General features: G+C 50.4%; 1 protein-coding gene across 7 annotated transcripts in view; it reads left to right on the forward strand.

Annotated features, from left to right (window-relative positions):
- Ndst1 (N-deacetylase and N-sulfotransferase 1) overlaps positions 1–21524 on the forward strand; it is a 62783-nt gene extending 41259 nt beyond the window's left edge. For 6 of the 7 annotated variants that reach the window (XM_057788501.1, XM_057788500.1, XM_057788499.1 and 3 more), the window contains 12 exons: positions 1695–1782; positions 3136–3290; positions 4217–4402; positions 5262–5390; positions 6152–6334; positions 7556–7652; positions 8821–8944; positions 10908–11082; positions 14086–14256; positions 14728–14837; positions 15923–16025; positions 16620–21524. In XM_057788501.1, the coding sequence (XP_057644484.1) occupies positions 1695–1782; positions 3136–3290; positions 4217–4402; positions 5262–5390; positions 6152–6334; positions 7556–7652; positions 8821–8944; positions 10908–11082; positions 14086–14256; positions 14728–14837; positions 15923–16025; positions 16620–16739 (1641 nt within the window). In that variant the 3' untranslated portion in view covers positions 16740–21524. Of the gene's footprint in view, positions 1–1694; positions 1783–3135; positions 3295–4216; positions 4403–5261; positions 5391–6151; positions 6335–7555; positions 7653–8820; positions 8945–10907; positions 11083–14085; positions 14257–14727; positions 14838–15922; positions 16026–16619 lie in introns of those variants that run through there. The other variant, XM_057788504.1, reaches the window with a different exon arrangement.
- Positions 21525–25785: the final 4261 nt, after the last annotated feature.

A 25785-nucleotide genomic window follows, 5' to 3' on the forward strand; every position in this document is an offset into this window, starting at 1 on the left:
AGAATTTAAGCTCACTCCAGTTGAGCCGTCCTGCCAACGTCTTCATGCAGTGCTGAACCAACCCCAGCAAAGCAGATGGCCCTGTTGCTTGCTTGGCACACTCTTTCCAGTGGCCCAAGCATCTATCCGTTGTAGTTTAGGTCCTCACTGCATTAGTAGGGGAATGTCTGACAGACTGTGGTCCAGAGTGAGGCCTCTAGCTATAGGCTCACCGTGTACCCTGTGAGCCATTGATCCAGGGTTGATTACTATAGCCCAGGCTAGTCTAGACTTTATTATCTTTAGCCTCCTGAATACTCTGCCTAGCTTTTAGCACCCCCCTTTTTTCTTTTGGATCCAGTCTCATGTAGCCCAGGTTAGCCTTGAACTCTTGATCCTCCATCCTTTTCTTCCTGAATGCCAGGCTTATAAACATGTTTCCAGGCCTGACTCGGTTTCCCCATTTCTGAGGAAGAGGTAGTGCAGCAGCAAAGAGCCATGCCTGTAGAGAACAAATGTCTTCTACATTCCCAGCTCAGGGAAGACACAAGTGCTCCTTTGTGAGGCCTCCTTCCCCTTTAACATCTTTCTGAGTCTGAAGGGCCAGTTCCGCTTTAGTACTGAACATAGCTACCCACTGACTTTCCTTCAGAACCACGACTGTCACCTCATTAGCTTGTGTCCTTCTGGCCGTACAGTGCAGTTTCTGTAGTCCCAGCAGAGTTTGCGTAGCTGGGGTTTGGTGAGTGCCAGGCTCGGTGTTCAGCCGTTTGTGTGTGATCCTCATTGGATGTCACAGCAGCTGGTGAAGAGGTATGAGTCCCCTTTTATGGACGAGGCCACTGTGACTCAGAGAGATGGGACAGCTTGCCTGCGGCCACATGGCTGGATCATGTGTCTGTTAGGCAGTGGTTAGACTTGGTTAGGCGCCCGAGGTAATAGTCCTGCCTGAAAGTGAGCTCTTGGAGGTTTGTTTACTCAAAGCTGTGTGAGCAGCACAGTCCTGGCCCAGAGGTCAGCCCTTCCGTGGACTCCCATAGGTGCTAGATGTGGTCACACAGGATCACTGCACACAGAACACAGAGGATGTCCTTGGAAGGGCCAGGATCCTTTGATCTAGTCTTGCATTCTTCTGAGGAGATATTGGTGCTCACGGTGTCAGTGGCTGCAGCCGTGACTATAGCTCTCTCTCCATCACTTTTCCACCACAAGCCCTGCAGTTTCACAGACCGATTCTCACTTGTCTGAAGAGCCCCATGAGGGCAGAGATCTTCTGGTCCTTTTTGCAGTTAAGGCCTAAGAAATTCAAAAGCTTCTCAGGCTTGCATTGCTGATCCAAGCTGGAGCTCAAGGCGTTTCAAGCCAGAGTCCAGCGTAGATGGCAGGGGGACGGCTTCTTAGGTGAGCAACCTGGGTTGCTCCACAGAGATTATGCTGAGGTAGTCCCTGTGTAACTGAGGCCTGCTGTCATCTGCTTGATGTTCCTAGCATTGGAGCAAGGGCTCAGCACATGCATCTTGGGGTCTGTGCTGGAGATGGAACCCAGTCCTCAGATGTGAGGCAAAGGCTCCATCACAGAGCTTTACTGACAGCCCTGTGTTGGGTCCTGTGAGTTTTGTAGCTGGTCCTGTTCTAACAGGCTACCAATTGGATGCTCAGTGGGAGGAGTCTGACCTGACCTCCCCTCACTGCTGCCTCTCCTCTGCCTGTCCTAGGCCCTGTTTGATACACAGAATGAACTTCGTACACACATCCCAAACTTCACCTTCAACCTGGGCTACTCAGGGAAATTCTTCCACACAGGTATGTATGTGGTGGTTTATCCCTGCTCTCCACACAACTGCCCCCTGGATTGCTGTTAAAAGGGCACCAGATATACTGTGTAGGAGTGAGGAGTGACTCCAGAGTCCATGGTCCACAAGGGATGCCCCAGCAGAGGGCATCTGGGGACAGTAATAGCAGCAACAAGGTTTCCGTACGCCTGACAGCCTGTGCAGTTCTGGGCTATGTATCTTCTTCCTCCTGTTTCCTCATCACCCTTACCTTTTAAAATGATTTCCACTTATAAAAGATATTAGTTAAATTAAAAAAAAATGCTTAGCCAGATAGTGGCAGCTCATGCCTTAATCCCAGCACTTGGTAGGCAGAGGCAGGCAGATCTCTGTGAGGTTGAGGCCAGCCTGATCTACAAAGTAAGTTCCAGGACAGCCAGAGAAACCCTGCCTTGAAAACCAAACAAAACAAAAACAAACAAAAAAGCTTTTATTACATTTTTATTTTCTGTATATATACCTGTGTATGCATACGTTTGTCTTCCTATGCCATAACGTATGGAGGTCAGAGGACAAGTTGGGAATTGATTTTCTCCTTCCACTCTGTGGATCCTGGGGACTAAACTCAGGTTGTCAAGCATGGCCATTTCACTGCTGACATGGCTCTGCCAAGCTATTATAGTAGCCAGAAATGGATTGAGTTTTAAGAATGTTCCAGAAATACGTAGCATAGAAAGTGAAAGCACAAATGATTGTCTCTCCCCAGCATGATCACCAATATCACGTGTTTTGTTTGCAGTTGCAGGGATGAGGTTGTGGTTCTTCCAGGTTCTTCACATGCTGGGCAAATGAACGGCAACCAGGTCTACAGTCCTCAGTGAGGATGGCTTCTGGAGTTGTAGGCAGGGCCACCATAGTCAGTAATAGATTGCGGTCGAGAGTGTGCAAGATGGCCCAAAGGTTCCTGAGAGTACTACTGATGGTCTGCATATCTGTTCTTAGCCCTTCGCAGACTGTGGTGGCTGTAGTCGTACTTCTGACACAGAGGTTTAAATGTTCTGCATCCACCCAGAACTTCTGCAGGCTAGTAGGCAAAAGGACATATGACCCAGTTTAGATCCTTGGAACAGGACAAGAGCAGGCATATGAAAGGCAGAAGAAATACTTGGGGTTGTTGACTTCAAACACCAAGAGCCCACAGAGGAGATAGTGTGGCAAGGGCAGTCCAGACTAGACTTGTGTCTCCTCTGCCAAAGCTCGGTTGACTCTTCCACACCGCTCCTACATGACCCTTGGTTGAATGAATGTCCCATCTGTGGTCAGGGGCCAGGTTGGAGGGCTGAATGGTAAGCCAGCTGTGCTGAACACTATGCCCCTGCCGTAGGTACCGACGCCGAGGATGCCGGGGATGATCTTCTGCTGTCCTACGTGAAAGAGTTCTGGTGGTTCCCCCACATGTGGAGCCACATGCAGCCCCACCTATTCCACAACCAGTCTGTGCTGGCTGAGCAGATGGCCCTGAACAAGAAGTTCGCTGTCGTGAGTAAGATTCCCTAGGGGACAGCTGGGGGGATTAGGGGCTGGGCTGGGCTTCACTTGCCTCTCAGTGCTGTGCAGTTCAGTTTGATAGGTGTGTTTCTGTGCCAGAGCCTGGGTGAGCTGCCCTGATAGCAGTGTCTCCTGGATACCTCAAGAGGGCAGGCCCTCTTTATAGACAGGAAACCAAAGCTCACCGGGCCTGGTGGTACATGCCTGGATTCCAGCCTTTGGGAGGCAGAGGTAGGAGGGTCAGTTGTGGCCAGTCTGGGCTACATGAGACCCTGTCTCAAAATAGCCAAAACCAAAACCCCAAATCAGAGAAACTGCGGCTCAGGCTGTCACCTAAGGACACATGCTGAGGCCTGTTTATTTCCTGGGCCCAGGGTGGAACCTCTGGAGAGCTGGCGGAGTTACTTAAGAGAGATCTACACAAAAGATCAGCTTGGACACACCAGCCAAACAGGAGACAGTGGAACATGAGTGCTCTGAGCTAGGTGCCAGGCGTTTGTACTGAATGAGAGTTCGAGCCGAGTGGTGGTGGCGCACACCTTTAATTCCAGCACTTGCGAGACAGAGGCAGGCGGTTCTCAGTGAGTTTGAAGCCAGCCTGGTTTATAGAATGATTCCAGGACAGCCAGGACTGTTTGACAGAAAAACCCTGTCCCGTTTTCAACTCCCACCCCCCAAAAAAGGATAGTTTCAGAACACTCAAGTTCTAGGCTCATTTTTTCTAGTTACTCGCTTTGAGAATCTGAGACCCTTCCTTTCTGCTCCAGGCCTCAGTTTCCCCATCTGCATCTATGGGCTGAGACCACATGCCCTGCCATTTTAGCCTTTGGTTTTTGTCTTGTGTTCTAAAAAAAGAGAAACAAGGTCCAAAGGGAAAGACCCCCATTCTTATCCCGCCTGGGTCATCCTCTCCCCAGGAGCACGGCATTCCCACAGACATGGGGTATGCAGTGGCACCCCACCACTCCGGTGTGTACCCTGTGCATGTGCAGCTGTACGAGGCCTGGAAGCAGGTGTGGAACATCCGTGTGACCAGCACAGAGGAATACCCCCATCTGAAGCCTGCCCGCTACCGCCGTGGCTTCATCCACAATGGCATCATGGCAAGTGGCTGGGAGGGTCATGGTGGGCATTGTCATTATGGGGCTGCACACTATGCAGTTGGCTGACTTGGGGGTTTGGGACTGGTTTCTGCTGCTGTCCTGCCTCAGAGATTCCATCATAGGGAGGGCAGATTGCTGTCCTTAGCTTCTGTGATAGGATCAGGAAAGCTTGCTTTCCTTGTTTCTTTTTTAAAGTGCATTTTCGTTGTGTGTGTGTGTGTGTGTGTGTGTGTGTGTGTGTGCTTGTGCATGTACGCCCAAGAGTGCAGGTACCTGCAGAGGTATCAGATCTTCCTGGCTCTGGAATTAGAGGTGGTTGTGAGGTACCTGACTTGGGTGCTGGGAATCACGTGCAGGTCCTCCATCCTTCCTTCCTTTATTTATTTTGAGACAGGGTCTCATAATCCAGGCTAGCCCTAGGATTCATGTTAACTCTGGGCATGAGGTAGTTATGAGACATAGATATGTTTATTCCCTGTTCTCAGGGCCTGGTTTCCAGAAGGAAGACAGACAACATGTAGTTACATCAGTAGACTAGTAGACTAGCTGAGGCTCTGAGCTCCCGCAGTGCTGTGTTAGAGGGTCAAAGACTCTCGCTGCAGATGGTACATGTTTCTATGCTACTTTTGGATCTGCTTATTTTGTAGAAAATAGCAGTGAAGTAGAAGGCAAAGATAATGGTTCACCTGGGAACATTGCAGGCTGCAGAGCCCTTGGAAAGGACTCCCAGGAGTCAGGGCTGTGTGGCCTCTTAGGGGAGCATCTTTCCAAGGAAGCCCCAGCCCTTGTCCTGAGGAAGCAGCCTTATTTTCCGGACCATGACTGGAGATACCATGGCCCATCTACCACTCCCTCCTAGGTCCTCCCTCGGCAGACCTGTGGTCTCTTCACACACACCATCTTCTACAACGAATACCCTGGGGGCTCCAGTGAGCTGGACAAGATCATCAATGGGGGCGAACTCTTCCTCACTGTGCTCCTCAATCCTGTGAGTGCTCTTCAGCCCAGGGCTGGTATGGGGGGCTGCTGACAGCCTTTCTGTACTCTAGAGGCTTCCTGAGCTGGGGAAAAACGCATACATGGGCCGGAATCTGGGAGGTCCACTGTCCAGTTGTGGTGCTGGTCTCTTCCATTGTGTGGCCCAGACAAAAGCATAGGTATTTTCTCTTTTTGTAATTCTGCACTTCTATATAGAAATGTTAGCACTTTGTGTTCTCTTTCTATTCTTTGTGTGTGTATACACGCGCAGACACATACATGTGCACACCACACCTGTTTCAGTTGGACCTTTCTGGGCCTTTTTTTTTTTCTTATTTGTAAGTGGAAACAACTATTCTAACATTATAAAATGTGTTTTATTCCCAGACTTGTGAACTGCATGTTCTTGATATTCAATGTAAACTCCCCATCCTGATTTATAAAACAGTGCAAATAACTCCTGCCCAGGCTAGCTTCCTTCCCTCAACCTGTCATTTAGACCTGGGTTTTCCTTGGCTGAACACAGCTCAAGGTCAGGGGGGAGCCGGGCGGTGGTGGCGCACGCCTTTAATCCCAGCACTTGGGAGGCAGAGGCAGGTGGATCTCTGTGAGTTCGAGACCAGCCTGGTCTACAGAGCTAGTTCCAGGACAGGCTCCAAAACCACAGAGAAACCCTGTCTCGAAAAACCAAAAAAAAAAAAAGGTCAGGGGGGACTTTGGGTGGCTCAGAAGCTGGCCCAGCCTCACCGCCCTCTTCCTTCCCCTAAACAGATCAGCATCTTCATGACGCACTTGTCCAACTATGGAAACGACCGCCTTGGGCTGTACACCTTCAAGCACCTGGTGCGCTTTCTGCACTCTTGGACCAACCTGAGGCTGCAGACGCTGCCTCCTGTGCAGCTGGCCCAGAAGTACTTCCAGATCTTCTCTGAGGAGAAGGACCCACTATGGCAGGTGGGCAGAGTGGCCAGGTGCCTTGCGGCACTGTTCTCAGGCATAGGCCCAAGGCGCAGCCTTCATACTTCACTCCCCTCAGCAGTGTGGGCACACTCCTGGGCACACATAGGTGCAGTATGTGTACACACTGTATATGCTCCTACCCCTTCCCATAAACTCTGCATGCGTACTCATGCACAGCCTTGGAAAAGAGCCTTTAGGAACTGTGGGTAAGGGCTGGAGAGATGGCTCAGCAGTTAAGAGCACTGGCTACTCTTCTAGAGGACCCAGGTTCAATTCCCAGTGCCCACATGGCAGCTCACAACTGTCTGTGACTCCAGTTTCAGGGCACTTGGCACCCTCACACAGACACATATGCTGGCAAAACACTAATGCACATTTAAAAAAAAACACAAAAACAAAAAACTTGGGGTAAGACTAGTGTAGACAAAGTATATAGAGAGTGTCTGCCGTACCTAGTGGCCATTCATGCCATCTCCTTCAATTGCAGCAGGCTCTCAGCTACTAGTAAATGGGTGGAGGGAAGGTTTAGGGCCGTCCTTGGGACTACTAAAAATTGGAGGCAGAAGCTAGACTCAGGCCAGGGATTCACACACTTACTCCCGGGCCAGCTCTGGCTGTGGTGTGTCTTTGTAAAGAAAGCTTCATTGGCACCCAGTCACGCTTCTTGTGTGTCTGTCTGTGCCACTTTCCTATCACTGCAGCAGAGACCCAAGAGTTCTGTAAGCTTACTGTGTTTACTAAACATTTCCCAAGAGGTTTATCCTGTCCCGCAGGGCAAGTTTGCTGAACCCTGGATTCAGGCATAGCCTGTGCAGTTAAAGTCAGCAAGTGCTGTGAGTTCCTGTTAGTGATGACCACATAGCTGGCCATTTGCCAGGCTTGATGGGATTATAACATTAACCAGAAATGGTCCCAATCTGTCACAGAGTGGTGCTGGGGGGTCAGGATGCAGCAAGAGCACAGGGTGGTTAGGAGACACGTACCTGCTGGACAGTGGTGGCGCCTGCCTTTAGCTCAGCACTTGGGAGACAGAGTCAGGAAGATCTCTGTGAGTTCAAGGCCAGCCTAGTTTACATAGTGACTTTCAGGCCAGCCAGGGTTACATGGTGAGACCCTGGTTTCAAACAAACAAATAAACAAAGACATAGCCACATATGGAGGGAGTTCCTTCATGGTCCTTAGGCCTCCCTCATATCCTTTCCATTGCTGTTTTAGGATCCCTGTGAGGACAAACGCCACAAAGACATCTGGTCTAAGGAGAAGACATGTGATCGCTTTCCAAAGCTTCTCATCATTGGCCCCCAGAAAACAGGCAGGTCTCTTGACCCTTGACCCAGCTTCCCCTGTGCCTGTTAGTTCAGCCATAGAATTCTGGGGACCATCTTGATCGAGTCTCAGTCTTGAGTATTCTATCTCCTTTTACCAGAAATGGGAGCAACATGGGGACAAATATGAGTTGTCTGTCTTTGTGGGAGCGGAGAGCAGGGGAGTTCGAACCACAGCCTCAGAGAACACCCCAACACCCTAGGAGTCTCTGAGACAAGACAGGAAGGATGTCTTGTTCATCTACTTTGCAAATTTGAGCAGTGCTAGGTAAAACTGGATCAGTGTAGAGGACTGTGATCCATTAGTCATGTCTGTTGGAGGCTAAGCATTTGCCTTCCACTCGGTTCTTTAAGGACAGGTAGGTGTTCTTTTTATAGACAAGAGCAGTTCACTGACTTTCTGTAGCATGGTTGGGAAGTGATAGTTCCAGGTCTTGAGACCTGATCTGCAGCCCTGAGGCTTCACAGTCACCAAGCTTCAGAGTTTCTCTCTGGGTGTGCTGTTACACAGAAAGCACCCCAAGAATGAACAAAAGGTCCTCTCAAATAAGGGACCATGGTGGATAGACACCAGCAAGAGGGGCTAGTTAGTGGGCCTGGACCTCCTGGCTTCTGGAGAGTTCGATACCAGCTAGGCATCGTGCCACATGCCCGTAAATCCTGGCATTCTGAAAGCGGAGGCAGGAAGATCTTGAGTTTGAAGTTGCCTGCTTTACATATCAGGACCCTGTCAAAAAGCAAAGCAAGTGAACAAAAACCAGCAATAAAAAGAAGTGAGGAGAGCATCCCTGGGCTGTTCCCTGAGCTAGAAAAGACAAGCAGGAAGCGCCTAGTTCTGAGGCTCTGAGGAGACAGCAAGTAACCAGGCTGGAGTGCAGTGGCAAGAAAGCCTCTGAGGGCGAGTCCTTGTTTAGCGGTGAAGAATCCTGTGATAGATGCATGGTACCCGGGAGGGCTCCAGGACCCGATAGTCATAATTAGACCTTATGTTTAAGGTCTACATTTAGTGCAGCTTTTATCATACTTATGAGGGAACTAAGACTCCAGAAGGGAAGGGATTTTCCCAGCCCTCCTGGAGACAGGGGAAGACAGGCCCAGGGTGCACTCTTGTCTTGTTGGGGGCTGGGCTGAGGTCTCAGCTGTCCCCTCTCCTAGGCACCACGGCCCTCTACCTGTTCCTGGGCATGCACCCGGACCTCAGCAGCAACTATCCCAGCTCCGAGACCTTTGAGGAGATCCAGTTTTTTAATGGCCACAACTATCACAAAGGCATCGACTGGTAAGTGGCCTCTGTCTCCAGCAGGACAGGAAGGCCATCATGGAGCCAGCTGGAGTGGCCATTGTGGCCACAGCAGGAAGCAGCTGGTGCTTGCTCACACGCAGCTGAAGTTCCTGTAAACAGGGACATGGCTCAGTGACCGTTGAGTCATGTTGCCAGTGTTGTGACAAACAGGACACTGGATGAGGAAGCCCTTTGCCCAGGGTCAGAGCTAGCTTGAGTGGGCATCCAGCCCCTCCCTGACTGCCTAGAAACAGAATTCTCAAGGAGGAAGGGTTGCACCCATGTGACTTGTCTGCCAGTGACAGTTGGGTATTCTGACTGGCTTTTCCTATGCCTGTGGCCATCTGCAAGGAGAGGGGTTCCCATGGGTTTCTAGGAGCTCTCTGGGGGCAGTAGATTGACACTTCCCACCAGAACTTTCCCAAGAGGGCACCGTAAAGGTGGCTGCTGTCACCCTCCAGTCTTTCCATTTGTAACTTTCCTGCCTGTTATAAGCCTATGTGAGCATATTCTGCCATTATGCGTTATTGATTAGTGGGTTCCCTGGGTGCAGAAATTATGGGACTCTGTGTTTGTCTTTTGATATCTTTTTCACATTGTTTTCTTTCATTTGCCATATATCATCTGTCCATGTTTATCCACCTTTCAGTCTATATTCCTAACTCTTACCTAAAGCCCCTTGTGGCCAGATGTCTTAGTGCAAGCCAGTGTGTTTGGAGTTTTAGAAGGAAATGTGAGTGAGCCACTGCACACTCGCATGCACACAGCATCCAGTGGGCAACTGTGGGGATGCTTCTGCCAAGAAGGTTAAGGGGTTGATTGCTGGACACTACAAGCTTAGGAAACAAGTTTTCTGAGGTCAGGTATTATAGGTGGAGAAAGTCGGGCCTAAAACAAGAGAGGCTGACTTCTTGGCCCCATTCCCAAGACTGGTTTTACATGTGGGGCCGAAGGTCTGATAGGTCCTAGGAGATTCTGTTTAAAGGTCCTTGGGACCATTGAAGAAATGTGTACTTTCAATTAGGATGTACTTCATTTCCTTTTCAGTATCTCCAAGAGAGTCTGTTCTGTTTGGGTGGGAGGTGTTAGATGGGAAGCTGTGTTCACCCACAGCAGCAGTTTAGAGAGAGGAGGAGGAGTAGCAAAAGGTGACGGCAGAACACTACCCCAGGCCCAGAGGTGACGGAGGACATCCATCTCCTTGGACTTGTTCTTCCTGGATGTGAGTCACTCTGATCCTAGTTTGTCCCCAAAGAAGTCAGGGCCGGCAGGTTATCTGTGGAGCTGCATGGTCCCCTCCCCAGGCCCCACAACCCACACCACAGTTGTTTTTTTTTTTTTTTTTTTTTTTTTTTCGAGACAGGATTTCTCTGAGACAGGGTTTCTCTGTAGCTTTGGAGCCTGTCCTAGAACTAGCTCCTGTAGACCAGGCTGGCCTCGAACTCACAGAGATCTGCCTGCCTCTGCCTCCCGAGTGCTAGAATTAAAGGCGTGCGCCACCACCGCCCGGCTTCCACACACCCTTTTAAGAGTCTCCAGGTCTTTTTTTTTTTTTTTTTTTTTTTTTTTGATTTTTCGAGACAGGGTTTCTCTGTAGTTTTTGGTGCCTGTCCTGGAGCTAGCTCTTGTAGACCAGGCTGGCCTTGAACTCACAGAGATCTGCCTGCCTCTGCCTCCCGAGTGCTGGGATTAAAGGCGTGCGCCACCACCGCCCGGCTGAGTCTCCAGGTCTTTGATTCTAAGATGCCCACCAGAAAAAAATGAATTTGGAATAGGACACTGCCAAGTGGCAGTTCCTCCCAAAACCCCTATCAGAGGCAAGTCCTTGCTGCTTGGAGCAGTGCGCTTTGCTTCGTTTTTGAGGAAATTCCACCTCAGGGATCCCCACCCTGTAACTGCATTCCTGGGGTCCCTGGCTTACGAGATTTGGCCTTAAGCCCTGTCTCTGGACTTCCTACAGGTACATGGAGTTCTTCCCTATTCCCTCCAACACCACCTCTGACTTCTACTTTGAGAAAAGTGCCAACTACTTTGATTCAGAAGTGGCACCACGGCGGGCAGCTACCCTGTTGCCCAAGGCCAAGATCCTCACCATCCTCATCAATCCAGCCGACCGAGCTTACTCCTGGTACCAGGTGAGTGGGCTGGGGCTGTGGCCCCAGGAAGGGTGTTGGATCTATATGACATTTACTCAACCAGCACTGAACAAGCACCACTTGGTGGGCACATAGCCTGGTGTGTGATGGTGAGAATAGTCTTGCCTGTGTGATGTGTCTGGCCTGGTGGTGGTGACAGGCAGAATTGATGTCGAATGTTGTCTTCCATCTCCCTGCCCACTCCAGGCTTTACTTAGGCTCTGATAGCCATACAAAGCAGAGGCTGAGTGGACTTAGAGACAGCCTAGATCCCCAAAGCAGCCATCTGGTTATGCTTGCTATGGTTTCCTACCTGTGAGGGGTAGTTGGGAGCAGGGACTCGGGTGGGATAAAACCCTCCTAGAGTGATCTAAGAAGGTAGCTCCCACCTGTGAGGCAACATGTGCTGTATGAGCTGTAGACAGAGACCTCCCTGTTGCCGTTGCAGGTGTGTGCTCCAGGGCTTCCTGAGTTTTCTGTTCCTGGCTGGACTTCTGCATGTATTCCACTGGCTCCTGGGAATGTTTCTCACCCTGGCATGGGGCTAGGAGGGGTTTCCTCTCCTGTCCTCCTGCTCCTTTTTGGGAGTATGCCACACTGCAGGCACTATGTCTGAGTGGCCTTGGTGCCTGAGGCTACGTTTCTGGCTACCTGCATCAAACCATCAGACTGGGTTTGATCTTCATGCTGTGGGGCAGCTGGGCCTCAGCCTCTGGTCACCTGGGAAGTGCACACTGTCCTGGCTGGGGAGGCTTCTTCCTGCCTAGCCACTTTCAGTGACTCTTTGCCGCCTTCTGAACCTCCTTACCTCATGCTGTAGTGGCTGCTTCCTGGGGCCTCAGTGCTTTTCTTTTCTCCTGGTTCCTTAGAACTCTCATCTTGAGCCTGTGGTCGTGAGAAAGGAGCCCTCCTTCTCTTGTTCTTTAGGATGCTGGTTCATACCTTGTCTTGGCATTTCCAGGGCCTTTGTCTTTAGGAAGCCCAGAGTGAAGCAGGCAGCATTTCTTTCCTCTGTGGGTACATCTGCTTCAGCACAGCGTGGATGGCTAGAAGGCTGCTTATGCGCCCTGGTGGGCATGACAGAACAACTTTGCAGCCTCCCTGCAACTGTACAGCAGTTTTCTAGAAAGCTGACAAGAGTGTGTGTGTGTGTGTGTGTGTGTGTGTGAGAGAGAGAGAGAGAGAGAGAGAGAGAGAGAGAGAGAGAGCGAGCGAGCGCGCAGGGCTTCTTTACTCAGCTTCCATGTGTAATGGAATTCTTTAAAGGAACAGAACCTGTGGAATGAATATGTGTATAAAGGGTTTACTGGATTGGTACATGATAGAGTCCGAGTAGTCTAATAGTGACTGACGCACTGGAGCGGCTGAGAATTCCCAGTCTGTCCCTGAAGTCCTGTAGGATTCCTAGAGAGCTGCTAGTCTTCAGTTCACATTTGGAAGCCAGAGGAAATGTAGCAACAATGGTAGCAGCAGCAGCAGCAGGGTAGATGAACTTGCCAATGAGAGAGAAAACAGATATGCAAAAGGCAAACTTTGTTCTTCCTCTTTTTATCAAGGCTGCCACTGGGAGTGCTGCTCTCATTTAGGGTGGGTCTTTCCACTTCAGATTACTTGATCAAGACAGTCCCTCATGGGTATTCTTTGCCTCTTGCCTGTTAGTTGATTTCAGATTATGTCATGTTAGCTGGGCGGTGGTGGCGCACGCCTTTAATCCCAGCACTCGGGAGGCAGAGGCAGGCAGATCTCTGTGAGTTCGAGGCCAGCCTGGTCTACAAGAGCTAGTTCCAGGACAGGAACCAAAACCTACGGAGAAACCCTGTCTCGAAAATCAAAAAAAAAAAAAAAAAAAAAGATTATGTCATATTGACAACTAAGTTCACCATCACATGTTGCGTTTTGAATACAGGTCTTATACACCTAAGGCCTTATTCTTTCTCCTGTCGATGGTCTGGGAAGTAAGTGCTTTAAGGAGAAAGAGGCTGCTTCATTTTAGGATATCAGAAGGTACTGGGAGGAGAGGAAGGGAACTGGGCTGTCTTCAGAAAGTGAGGAGGAGCAGAGGTTGTCCTGTACATTTATATACGTCACTTCCCTGCCTCTCCTGCCTTGGACTGTGCATGATCCTCAATGATGATCAGGGTCAGTTAACACGGGCAAGGCCCTGGCCTCTGACTTCTGAGATCTGCTGATGGCTTTACCTGACATTTCTTTCTTCTATGATTTCTGTCAGTCCATCCAGTGTCTATCAAGGGCAATGTTGCTTTTGGTGGAAGAGACTCATGTCCTTTCTAGTAGGTGACACTCTGTTTCAGCAAGGATGGTGGCTTTGAATGCAGGGCTTGGAGAAGGTATTTTCTTCTATCTGGCATTTGAGAATATGGTTGCATTTTATCTTATCAATAGCCATTTTCTGTATGTTGCAACTGATTCTGGTTTTCCATTTTATAAAGGATATGTCAAGGGTTTTCTTGTTGTTTGGATTTTAGTAAATTGTTGTAAAAAGGAAAAATGAGGGCCAGGGATTTAGCTCAGTTGGTAGAATGCTTGCCTAGTATGTACAACACTCTGGGTTTGAGCTCTGCACTGCACAAAACTAGATATGGTGACACGTGTCTGTGATCTTAGTGCTCAGAATGTAGGAGAATCAGAAGTTCAGGGTCACAAGGCCATCCTATGCTATACGCAGTAAATTTTAGACCAGCCTGGATTATATGAGACTGTGTCTCAAGAAATGGGAATCAGAGTAAAGAAAGCCACATTGATGTTGATACTTGTTCGTTAGCAGGTCCCTGGCGTGGCAGGAATCTCAGAGACTATGCCAATTAAGAGCATTTGGGAAGTTGGTGTATTATATTTCCTACCTTGCAGAGATGTGGAACCTGGGACTCTGGGGTTGATGACTCTTTAATCTAAAGCAGTGAGACAGAAGCAGGACATCAGCCTAGGCCACCAGCTTGCTTCTGTTCCGCCTGTGGTGCACTCATTTTCTTCCCTTGCCTGCAGCACCAGCGAGCCCACGATGACCCAGTGGCCCTAAAGTACACCTTTCATGAGGTGATCACAGCTGGCCCTGATGCATCTGCAAAGCTGCGTGCCCTCCAGAACCGTTGCCTGGTCCCTGGCTGGTATGCCACGCATATTGAACGCTGGCTCAGCGCCTTCCATGCCAACCAGGTAGCTATCTACCTTGCCTCTTGGGAAAAGGAGTGGCCTTAGTTTAAGGAGACCTGGAAAGCCCTTTGGGGGACTAGGAAGGAGGAGGAGCCATGGTGTGGTGGTGGAAGGGAAGCCTGAGTGGAGGGTTGGCAGGGTTAGATCACAGGTTATCTTGAAGACTGGAGCAGAAGAACAGTGTGGGCTGGAGGCTTTGCAGGAGGCTACAATAGGTATTCTGTAGGGATGTGAGGAGCAGGGATTACAGCTGTGCTAATAGCTTAAACTCTGGGAAAGAGCGAGATGGAGAGCTGGCAGTGAGCAGGGATTGAGCAGGGATACCTTTGGTAGAGATGTCATGAGTAGGGTAAACTCGGGATGTTCAGGACCCTGTGCTTGTAGCCAGGTCATTCCTGCTGCAATGGGCATGGACAGTTTGCTACTGAGATGAAAGCAAGTCCAGATAGCCTTTTCCCCTTTCCTTGTCTCCAGATCCTGGTCTTGGATGGCAAACTGCTGAGAACAGAACCTGCCAAAGTGATGGACACGGTGCAGAAATTCCTTGGGGTGACCAGCACCGTTGACTACCACAAAACCTTGGCGTAAGTGTTGCTTTGAGGAAAATGTTGCCATGAGCCAATTTCTCTGGCCCAGACCCTGGGCCACGGAAAGAAAGACTTGAATGACTGGGAGAGACCTAGAGTTGCTTTAAGTTAGTAAGAGAACATGCAGCCCTTCCCTGATGGTGACTCTTAGCAGAAAAGCAAATGTTAAGATGGCTTAAGTTATATCAGTAACGCTGTGGCCTTAGGAAAAGGGAGTGATGGATCTCCTCTGCTCAGCTCAGCTTGTATGAATTTCTTCAGTGCAGTCTTGACTCTTTTGTCTCAGTGAGGTAGCTCCCACAGTAAGCATCAGCCTGGGTTCCAGGGGCTTGAGTCACATGTGCTGTGTCACATCCAGGTGGCATGTTCAGTCCCAAGAGTAGGAGGAATAAACTTACCCTAATTGGCTGCTTTCTTGGGAGTATTCCCTCTGCTGTCAAGGGTACTGGAGGCTACAACACTCCTGAGAGTAAGCTGCTTCGTCACTGATAGAGGTTAGGACCAAATAGGACCATCTTGACTTGTTTCTTTCATCTCTGAGTTCTGTGACTTTTGACAAGTCCTCTGGGTTCTGGAGCCTCCACTTGTTGTACTGGGGATGAGGATAAGGAGGTTAACTCCTGCCTCCCAAGATTGAGGGATTGAATGAGAAAGTATGCGTGGTGCTCTAGGCTCCACGCTTGGACTGTAGCATGTGTTTTCTGTGTGACTACTACCATCTTGAAATGTGGGGGTTAAAGAAATCTTGAGTTCAACACAAAAATAATCAGAAAACCCTATTCTACACTATTAGGGGTTGCTCAGAAAATGTCTCTCAGAATTCTTTGCGACCAGAAAGAGTCCAGAGGAATTATGGGAGGAACTGGAGCTGCTTAACCTGGATCAGAGTGACTTAGAACATGGAGGTGCCTTTTCTGGGAGAAAGGCAGTATGTCCCAGGCAACACTTGAGCTACAGGTGGCAGGTGTCAGCCTGCATAGTCACACTGTGCCAGTGAAGGCGACTTCCTGCACACTAGGACATGGACATGGCCTTGAGGAGGGAGGCCAGACCACTCACCCATGGGCTTCCACCCTCTTCAGGTTTGACCCAAAGAAAGGATTTTGGTGCCAACTGCTTGAAGGAGGAAAAACCAAGTGTCTGGGCAAAAGCAAGGGACGGAAATACCCAGAGATGGACTTGGATGTAAGTGGGGGATATAGTACCATGACAGTGGGCTGAGTGGGAGGGGTCCCTTGGGGAGGCCTTTAAACCTTTACTCTTGACTGTGGCAGTGACCTTAGGACCTCTTGCACAGTAGTCTGCTCTAGAGAAGGACATAGGTGTAGGGCCCTGGAGGTCAGCATCACTTTAGTCGAGTGTTTATTACCTTTTAGCAAGGGTAGCACTGTGGGTTCCATGGATAAAGCAGATACTGTGCATGACCTCCACACAGTAGGAAGCAGAGTTCAAGGCAGGGGTGCCGACACAGGGATGTGGTCACGGGGGAGGGGCCCAGGATTTGGACCTGTGGAAGGGAGAACACTGTATGAAAGCACATTCAGGGCAGGTCACAGCTTGCATCTTGTTTTGTTTTCTTCCTTTTTGCCTTTAGTTTTGATGAATGCTCTCCTCTCTCGAGGGTTTGACCTTGGGTACCATGTTTTGGTGCTCCTCCTACGTGAGCGCTTTCCCTGGGGGCTTTTTAGTAGAGGACTGGGATGGGAGAGAGTGTGGTGTTATGGGGGTGTTGTGCTTGTGCTGGCCATCGCTCCTGACCTGAGCTTCCTTCCATCGCAGTCCCGAGCCTTCCTAAAGGATTACTACCGGGACCACAACATCGAGCTCTCTAAGCTGCTGTATAAGATGGGCCAGACATTGCCCACCTGGCTGCGTGAGGACCTCCAGAATACCAGGTAGCCTCGGCCACCACAGCCAGACAGAACGCTTGTGTTAGCAGGGATGTCCTGCCTCACACTGAGCCAGACTGACCTGCCGAGAAGGGCGCTGGGCCCGGCCAACCAAAAGCGACGAGCAATACCCTGCTAAAGCCCACTGGGGCCAGAAGCCCAGGCAGGTCTGCAGCGTCTCCAAGCATCTACTGCTGAATGTGTGGCCTATGGATCTCTCTGGTACCAGAGGTCCATTCCATTTGCAGCTGCCCTGCCTGGAGAGACCACTTCCTATTGGTGGAAGGTCATTTCCTGGTAGGAGGGGTCCTGGAGACTCTCTCCTGTCCCTCACTGTGTTCTGCCATCCCTGCCCTTTCCTTGGTCACACCGCCCCCTGCTCTAGCAGGTTGTCCCCTCAGTATTAGCTGCCATATTTCCCTGTCCTCCAGGCAGTAAGGGAGAATAATGCAGCTGGGCCTTCCGCCCAACTAGGGAGAAAGACTGGGCATGCCCTTGAGGGTTTTGAGCCAGTCTCTGCCAGGGTTTAGCTGGGCGCCCAGATGCACTCATTGGATTGGATGTGAGGGTGGCCATCATATGACATCTATATTTGAGTTAATATTACCGCATCTCTTCTTCCCTTTAGGGGAGAGACTCTCTGGTCCGTGTAGTGTCCACCTAGTGCTCTTGGTCTCTTACAGGCCCTGGGCCACTGCCATGCCACTGAGCCTAGAGACATGGGCCTGAGCCCTGCCCTGTTCACCTGGGTGTGACTGTGGTGTTTCCTGTGGTAAAGGCTGAGGCGAGTCAGGAGTCTGCCAGTGTTCGTGTCCGTGTATATACATCGTTTTACAGTCACTGCCTCGGCCCAGCAGACATGGCAGAGTTAGCAAGACTGCTATCCACTGCTTTGCCCAGCAATCTGTGGCCGAGGGTCCCCAGAGACCCCCCCTAACCTCCCAAATACTAAGAAGCTAAAGTATTTTAATATTTTGTGTTTTTTTTCTTGGTGCCAGAGTTTATACCCTGGGTGCTGGGGTCGCACTGTGTTTTATATATATATATATATATATATAATGTGTATATATATATTATATTTTTTTTGGTTGGGTTTGTTTTTAATTAAGTCATACACAATGGTGGCAAGCCCTAGTCTCAAAGGGTGTCATATCTTAATGCTAGAGAATGAGTTGGAAGGGAAGGCAAATGTTTCTCTAAGAGTCTAGGCCTCAGGAAGATGACCAGCAGGGTCCTTCTTCCCTCTCCCACAGAGGGAATAGAGGTGGTAGGATGGAAAGGAAGACCAGCTCTCTCCAGGAAGTCTGGGTTTACAAGCCTAGTGGCCCTGGGGTGTTTGGGCCACCGGGAAGAGCTGGGCTGGGGTGGGAGACCTAAGGCCCTGAGCTGCTCTCCCCCCCACATGGTGCTAGGTTGGGGGCTGCCTTGGAGGGGGTGCCCACAAAGACCCACAGAATTGTCTCTAGACCCTGCAGACACAGGGTCTCTGACTGTTTTCTGTTTGGGTTCTGCGTCTGTCCCCCTTTAACAATGTGAAGTCACTGAGGTTGGGTTCCCTTTCCTTGTCCCCCCACCCCCAATTGCCAATTCAGTGTCTACCAGGCGTCCGGGACATTCGGGCATCCTGGACTTGAAGGGGTTCCGAGATGGGCACAAAGTGGGTACAGGAATGGGAGGTGGCCTTGGTCAATGTCACAGAGCTGTTGGAAGCAGTAGCAAGAACTAAATGCAGGCCCCCGATTCTGAGCCCAGTGCTCTTCCAGTACCACGCTGCCTCCAGGCCCACCTGTGTTCCAGGGCCCTGTATTTCCCTCAGTCACAACTGTGGTCATTCCAGGACATGGGGACAAACCACTCTTTCCCAGCCAGGTGCCTTTGAGCCTTCCCCTTCCAAGACCTGCACACTGCTTTCCTGTCGTGTTCTCTTGCCTCCAGAGTCCATTCATCCTGGTGACAGGGCTGTCTGCATTCTGAACTAGTCTGTCCTTGAGCTCTCCACTGCTGTGGAGAGTGTTGCACGCTCAGGGGGATCTGCTTGCGTGGTTTTGGTATGCAAAGCATGGTACATCACGTTTCTCCTTGGGGTCTGGGGGCCCGTGGGTCCCTTCAATACACAGTACCTGAGGACAGGATTGGGCATGCTCAGATACCCTGCCAGCCAGCTGGAACCGGACTCGGAGTCGGTCAAAGTGTGTGCCGCTAGCCCGGCTCTCCACCCCCAGTGAGGGTGGCTCTTGTGTCCTGAAGGTTACTCTCTGTTTGAGACCCTGTGAGAGCTGAGGTAGGGTGGTTGGAGTGGCCCTCGTATAACGTACAGCTCTATTAGCCTCCGCCTCTGGCTTCAGGTGAAAACAGGCAGGTTGGAGACTGGCAGACAGAGGAGATGCTCTCTATGGTCTGTTCCCTTCTAAGACCCTGGAGACTGCCATCTGTCTAAGTCTGTAGATTATTGCTGCTACTATGTCCCTTCTTGCTACTGGACCGAGACTCTGCCCCAGCTTGCAGATACTGGGTCTTGGAAAGTAGATAAGTTTGTCGTAGGACTCAACTAGAATGACTGGAGGCATTTGGAAAAATCAAAAAAAAAAAAAATGTTTGAGGAAATTCAATTGTTCAGGCCATTCCCCCACCCCCTCTCCAGTCTCTGCCAGCAGCCTTTGCCTTATGGGTGCAGATCACCTACAACTGCCTCAGCCATTCCAGGTTCTAGCGCTTTCTATGGGGCAGGCACCTCTGAGAGCATGATGTTAAAATGGACCTTTCCAAACCCTGATGTGTGAGCAGTGGGCGCTTCTGAGTCTGCTGACTTCAGTGGAGGGAAACTGGCCTGTCTTACCCTGGAGCCCACAGACATGTCAGGAGAAGAGCCAGTTCAGAACCGTCTTACCCAGTGTTGGGTTCTGAGTGTCAGCCACCCTTCATCTGGACTGAAGGAGGTTAGCATTTGCCAGTTTGTTTTCTTTCTCTGTACATCTATGTATTTTCAAAGTGAGTTGTAGAGACTGTTCGTCCCTGTTGTAGCCCTAAGAGGTAAGGGCCTTCTGCCAGATCAGCCAGTGCCACAGCCGAGATAGTAGTCCCATCCTAACAACTGCTGTCTAGTCTGTGCCCAAAGGTCCCCTACCCCACCCCCCAGCAATTATACCTGGTTTTAGATTGGATCCAGTCAGGGCAAGAACATTGTATTTTATTAAAAAGTTTCTTCGAATTCTAAAAAGGTTTCCCTCTACTCATCTGATTTTTTTTTTATGTTTGATTTTTGTTTGAGACAAGGTCTCATTATGTAGTCTTGGCTAGCCTGGAATTTGCTGTGTAGAACAGGCTAGCCCTGGAACTCATAGAGATCCACTTGACTCTCAAGAGCTGAGATTAAATGTGTGCACTTACCAGGCCCAGTCCAAAATGGTATTTTGTTTGCTTTATTGAGACAGGGTCTCACCATGTAGCTCTGGCTGTCCTGGAAATTACTATATGAACCAGCCTGGTTTCGAACTCAGAGATCCACCTACCTGCCTCTGCTTCCCAAGTGCTGGGATTAAAGGTGTGGGCCATCACTCCCAGCCCTCAAAAGGTTTTATTTTCTTAAGGCCGGAGGGTCTATTGTCACATAGAAGCCCCACATTCCAGATCGCTTGTTTCCCCCTCGTCCCTTAGCCCACATGTTTTCAAGGGTAGTTTTTCTGTTTGTGCTAATGTGGCATTTCTCTTCTGCCAAGGTGTGCCTCCTCCCACCACCATCTGCAGGAAGGTCCAGACAGCTTGGAGGAGGGGAAAGGGCTCTCTGATGAGGCAGCATCACATTGGGGGCGGTCTGAGGGCACTGCGGGGTGGGGCGGCCTGTGGATCTGCCCCAGGGAGGCCAGGCTGGGCACTGGGTTGTCAGAATGAGTGTATACAGCTTGACGGAGCTAGGCTGCCCCATGCCAAACACAGCATCCTTGTTTCTTCGTCTCTTTCCTTCTCTGCCTTTGTTTTGGTGTCCCTGCTTCTGTTCTGTGGTTCAGGGATCTTCAATTTCTAGATGGTCCATGTGCACTGGAGCAGAAATAAGACCTCAGGCTATGACAGGAAGGGCTAGATGGAGAAAGGTCTCCTCTAGGTGCCCTGTGAGAAGAGCACTGGGTACAGCGGGCGGTCATGTGACAGTCTTCCTCCCCAGGCCTCAACTTTCCTTCCATACAGTGAGATGGAGGCTACAGCAGGGATCTCCACATGCCCATGCTAGAATCAGCTGTACTCTGTATAAAATGAGGTTAGCCATTTGTTCCTTACCCCTCACCCCAGGCCTTCCATGCAGTGCTGGGTTGAGGTTGTCTGGCTCTGGGCTTGATGCCCTTGCCAGCTCTGAGCAGGCCGGGCAATGACCATGTGTGTCCACTCTGCTGAGGTCCAACAGGAAGGTCAGGGGACTCTCCCCACAGTGTTTCTGCCTAAGAAGTTCATTTCTCCCTCTTCTCTCCCTGGCCTGGAGGAGGCTATCAGAGGAAAGGGTTTTCTATGACTGAGCTAGCTTTTCTTATGGGCAAGAGGGCTCTTTTTGTAATTCATGCATGAAATTCATGTTATTTCCTGGGGAGAGAAGAGGGCCAACTGAGTGGGGTGGGGGGCACGTTTGGGAAGCAGGCAGAGGGTTCCTTCCCTGCAGGGGTGGGAAGGGGTCGCAGAGGGCATGCTACCCAGCTCACCTGAAGAGGGCTCTTGAACCAGCCGTTTTGGGTTGTGTTAAATGTGGGAACTTTCCTCCATTAATGTCCAATCTTGAACTAACTGCTAATAAAATGGGATTCTGTTTGTACATATTGGTCCTGTTTTTGTGTCTCACCTTTGCCTGCAGGGGAAAGTGGAGCTGGGGAGGTTTTCATCATGGCCCGTATTTGCTCAGTTTGATCCTGATTTGGTCAAGGCAGACCATGTCCCCTCGTTCCAGAGTGCTAGGTGTGGCCACTGTCCCCAAAGGACCCTCAGAGGCTAGAGATGTTTCTGTCATTCATTTCTTTCTTGACTGGGGACATGCCACTTTTTTGATTGGTAGTTCCCTTGTCTTTTAGGGTGTGAAATGAGTTGGACTTAGTGGCCTCACCTAGAAAATGGGCCTGGGATGCAGATTCCTAGGCCCTGGCTCTAGAGACTGACCTCCAGCAGGTATGGACAAGGCATTCGGAGCAAACTCTTCTAGGGACCCAGGCTCAGACAGAAGGTTCCATAGGTTCCTCATTATCCAAAAAAAACCTTAGGTAAAATGAATGATTGTCAAGTCCCCCCCCCCCCCCCCCCGCGCCAGCCTTGAAAATACCCTAGTGAGGACCAGAGTCTTCCCAGCACAGAAGCTCTGTCCTGATATCTGCAAGGCAGGAGGCTAGGCCCAGTCCCAGAATCATCTTGGGAAGTGGGCATTCCGGGTGCCTTGTCCAAACCCACTCACCTAGAACTTCTGGGTGTAGGATCAAGCAGCGTGTTTTCAGGGAACTCCCTGCGGCTCAGAAAGCTTTGGGACAGAGTCAAGCTCCCAGGTGTATGCCAGAGAACACCCTCCTCCTCACCTTGACAGAGGCCAGGTGTTCTGTCTGGGAGGAGAAGGGAGCCCAAGCTCCAGGTGGGTGCACCAAACTCCAACCTGTAGGAACCTCACGGGTTGGTCAGCAGCAAGTGTAGCGTGGATCATGAGACGCCGCTGTCCAGAACGATGTCCTGTGGTGCTGGGAGCAGACCCAGGCGGTGTGGTGCCTGTGCGACCCCTGTGCCCGGAAGACACAGGCCTTCCTAGTCACTGAACAGGAAGGGGCTAGGACAGCTGTGCTCTGCTCGAGCAAGGCTGAGGTTGTGCTGAGCAGCTCGGCTCAGCCTCACCTCCTGCTGTTCCGGAACTCTAAGATTCCTTGAAATAGGAAAAACAAAACAAAAAACCAAAACTAAAAAACCTTTTCCGGATGTTTGTAGTTGTACAATACCAAAAGCTCGGTGATGCAGGTCTATGAGGGCCCTCTACTCTTGACTGAGGCATCCACTCAGGAAGCCAGTTAACCAAGTGGCCCAAGCTCCTGGAGGACACAGCTTCTTGCAGAAGTCTTAGGGTTGTCTTCTAGTTTAGTCTCTTACACTTTGATAAACACCGTGACCAAAAGCAACTCGGGGGGGGGGGAAGGGTTTATGTCAGCACCCCCCTTATAGTCCATTGCTTGCTCAGTCTATGTATATGCCCAGGACCACTGACAGCAGGCTAGGCCCTTCCACATCAACGTCAGTCAAGAAAGCATGCCACAGACTTGCTTGTAGGCCAGTCTGATGGGTTTTCTCAGCTAACCCTAGCTTGTGTCAAGTTGACAAGAGAACTGTCTCACCAACACAGCTGAGCCCTTGCAAACTTGGCTCACAGACCCATCTAAGATGGCATGTTAATGTTAATATCACAATATAAAAACATTTCAACGTTTAAAAGTCCCAGAGTCTTTAAAAGTTCAGTCTCTTTAAAATACCCAAAGCCTCTCTCTCTCCTCAGATGACTCTAGCTTGTGTCAAACTGACAAAGAACTAGCAGCACAGGTCGTGTGTTTCATAAGAGCAAAGTCCAGAAACAGTCCTTGGTAGAGGATCTGTAGGATGTGACTGTCAAGCATTGGCACCTGAGCTTGGTTCTCAGAACCCATGATTTCAAACAAACAAAACAACGGAAAGACCTGGTCATGGTGGCATTTGCTTGCAGTTCCAGTGGCGGGGAAGCAGACAGGTGGGCCCAGGGCGTTTGCAGAGCAGCCATCAGGCTAAGGAGATACTCTCCTGAAGACAGGGTGCCAGTGGCCAAAGAACAATACCCGATGTTGTTCTGGCCACTGTGCACATGCATCTGGATACACATTTGCACATGCATCTGGATACACATTTGCACTCATGTACACTAATTACCTCAGCCTCCAAGCCTTGGGAAGTCTCTTTGTGACCATCTGTGTAACAAGATCAGAGTGTTTTTCCTGGGAATAGAAATGTGTCTCCCACCAAGGCAACCACAGTGGCTGCTTCCTGAGGAGGAAGAGGAGCGTTTTCTATGGGGACTTTGACTTCTGCTGAGACATCACTTGCGGAATCAAAACTCCAGCGGAAGCAGGAAAGGGGACTCAAGACAGCTTGACTTGGAATGGTGTGTTAGGGACCAGTGCTGCCCAGCACCCAGCCCTCAGGCAAACCAGCTCCGCTTGGCGTTGGCCCCACTCTGTCCGGGGCATTAGAGTTGCCGTCACCAACACCGAAAAGACTAGCATTATGTAGTTCCTGGGGACCTAGGCTTCCACCTGTGAAATTCTAGATTCCAAGAGGAAACCAGAGACGTGTCCTCAGCAAGACATTTTGCCAAATAACTATCTGAAACTCAAATAATGGCAAGGCTGAGTAATGGCTCGGAACTGAAGGCTACTGACTGACATGCCACAGACGACCCTAGAAACGAACCAGAACCAGTAAATAATTAGCTGTGAAGGACAGTTTTCGAATCTGGACTGCATTCTAGGGAATAGTGTTCTCTCAAAGTTAAGCTCAAATTTTGGCTGTTATACTGGTCTTTAGGAGTTGGTCATTGCTGAGAGTACACACTGAAGCTGGGCATGGTGACTCATGTCTCTCACACCTGCACCTGGGAGCTGAGGCAAGAGGATTACTGTGAGTACGTGGCCAGTCTGGGCTACATAGTAAGTACTCACCGAAATAATTAGGAACAGGAAGAAAGCAAGCTGAATTTTGGTATGTGTAGGGTGCAGTATAGGATGTATCCAGCAGGGGGCACTCTTAGCTAAGTTTCTTGCGCATCATTAGCCGGGGCTTGTTAATGTGAGGCAGATTACACTAAGGCCCACAGGACATTAAACACGTAGGAAAATACTAAAAGGTCCTTCCCGCGTGCTGGTCAGGCACTCTGCTCCTGGGAATGGTCCTCTCAGTACTTGTAACAGGGCCTTGAGGCGGATGTTCTCACCGTTCTATTGCAGATCCAAAGTCTGAGGCTAGATAACTGACAGGGTGGCTGACTACCGTCCTTGGTCCCTGAGATGCCCCAGCCCCAAATCCCCTCTGTGATCGTGCCTCCTGGGGCTGAGGCTGGGAAATAGCCCTGGCCTGCAGAGAAGAAATAGGCAGTGTCCTCGGGACAGAGTGGAGCAGCTCCCTGTGCTTGACTCTGTTCCTCCCAAGGCTGGCCAGGCAAAGATATATAGGTTCTGGAGCCTAAGTAGAGCTAACGAAAGTATAGCAGGATGTACTAATACTCATCCCCGACCACTGTTCAGTGCAGGCCACCACTGCTGGCTTTGTCGATCTTTTCAGAATTATTTTACATGTGTGAACAGCTAAGTAAACAGACATCTCCCACTGGTGTGTGCTCTTTGTGTTCTTTTTCCATTCTTTTTCACAGAACCCGTGGGCACCACTGCAGGGCAGTCTGCAGCCGTGCATGGACGCAGGTGGAGGGGCTCCTGCTTTGTCGGTACACAGGCAGGCCCTGCTCTGCCCACCTTTGGGAGCACAGAGAAACTGGCACATGCCCTCCCCAGCCTCTGCCCCGTTTCGGGAATGCTCTCTCTTATCATATGAAGGGTTAACTGTTAGCATAGCCATCAACACATTCCAGGAGGGTTGATCTGATCTCATATCTGGGCAGGTGGCTGTGTAGCTTAGGGCAGGTGGCTTGGCTCCCCATCTGTAAACTGTGGCGTGGCTAAGAGGAGCTGAAATAGCCTTCTGGAAGGGTCTGAGGCATCTGAGCACGAAGAACTTACTGTAGAAGCCTGCTGTGTCGGAAGTACACCAGGGAGTCTTAGTCCGTGGTGTCCAGTCCACACAGCCCCATCACTGAGCCTGAAGCCACACTGCCACTTTTGTCCTGAGAGCCACCCTGCACAGAAGTGCCACACTTGGCTGCCTTCCCCAGGACCCTTGGAATGGAAGGGTTTTGGTGATCTGGGGCTCTGAGTAGGATCCTTAAACTACAGATGCAGCTGCTGACCAGCGCAGAAACAGACAGAGCTTGGAAGACTGCAGGGACATGACCGCTGCACACCACCACACTAGAGAGC

This window comes from Chionomys nivalis, chromosome 14, assembly GCF_950005125.1.
Source record: "Chionomys nivalis chromosome 14, mChiNiv1.1, whole genome shotgun sequence".
NCBI lineage: Eukaryota > Metazoa > Chordata > Mammalia > Rodentia > Cricetidae > Chionomys > Chionomys nivalis.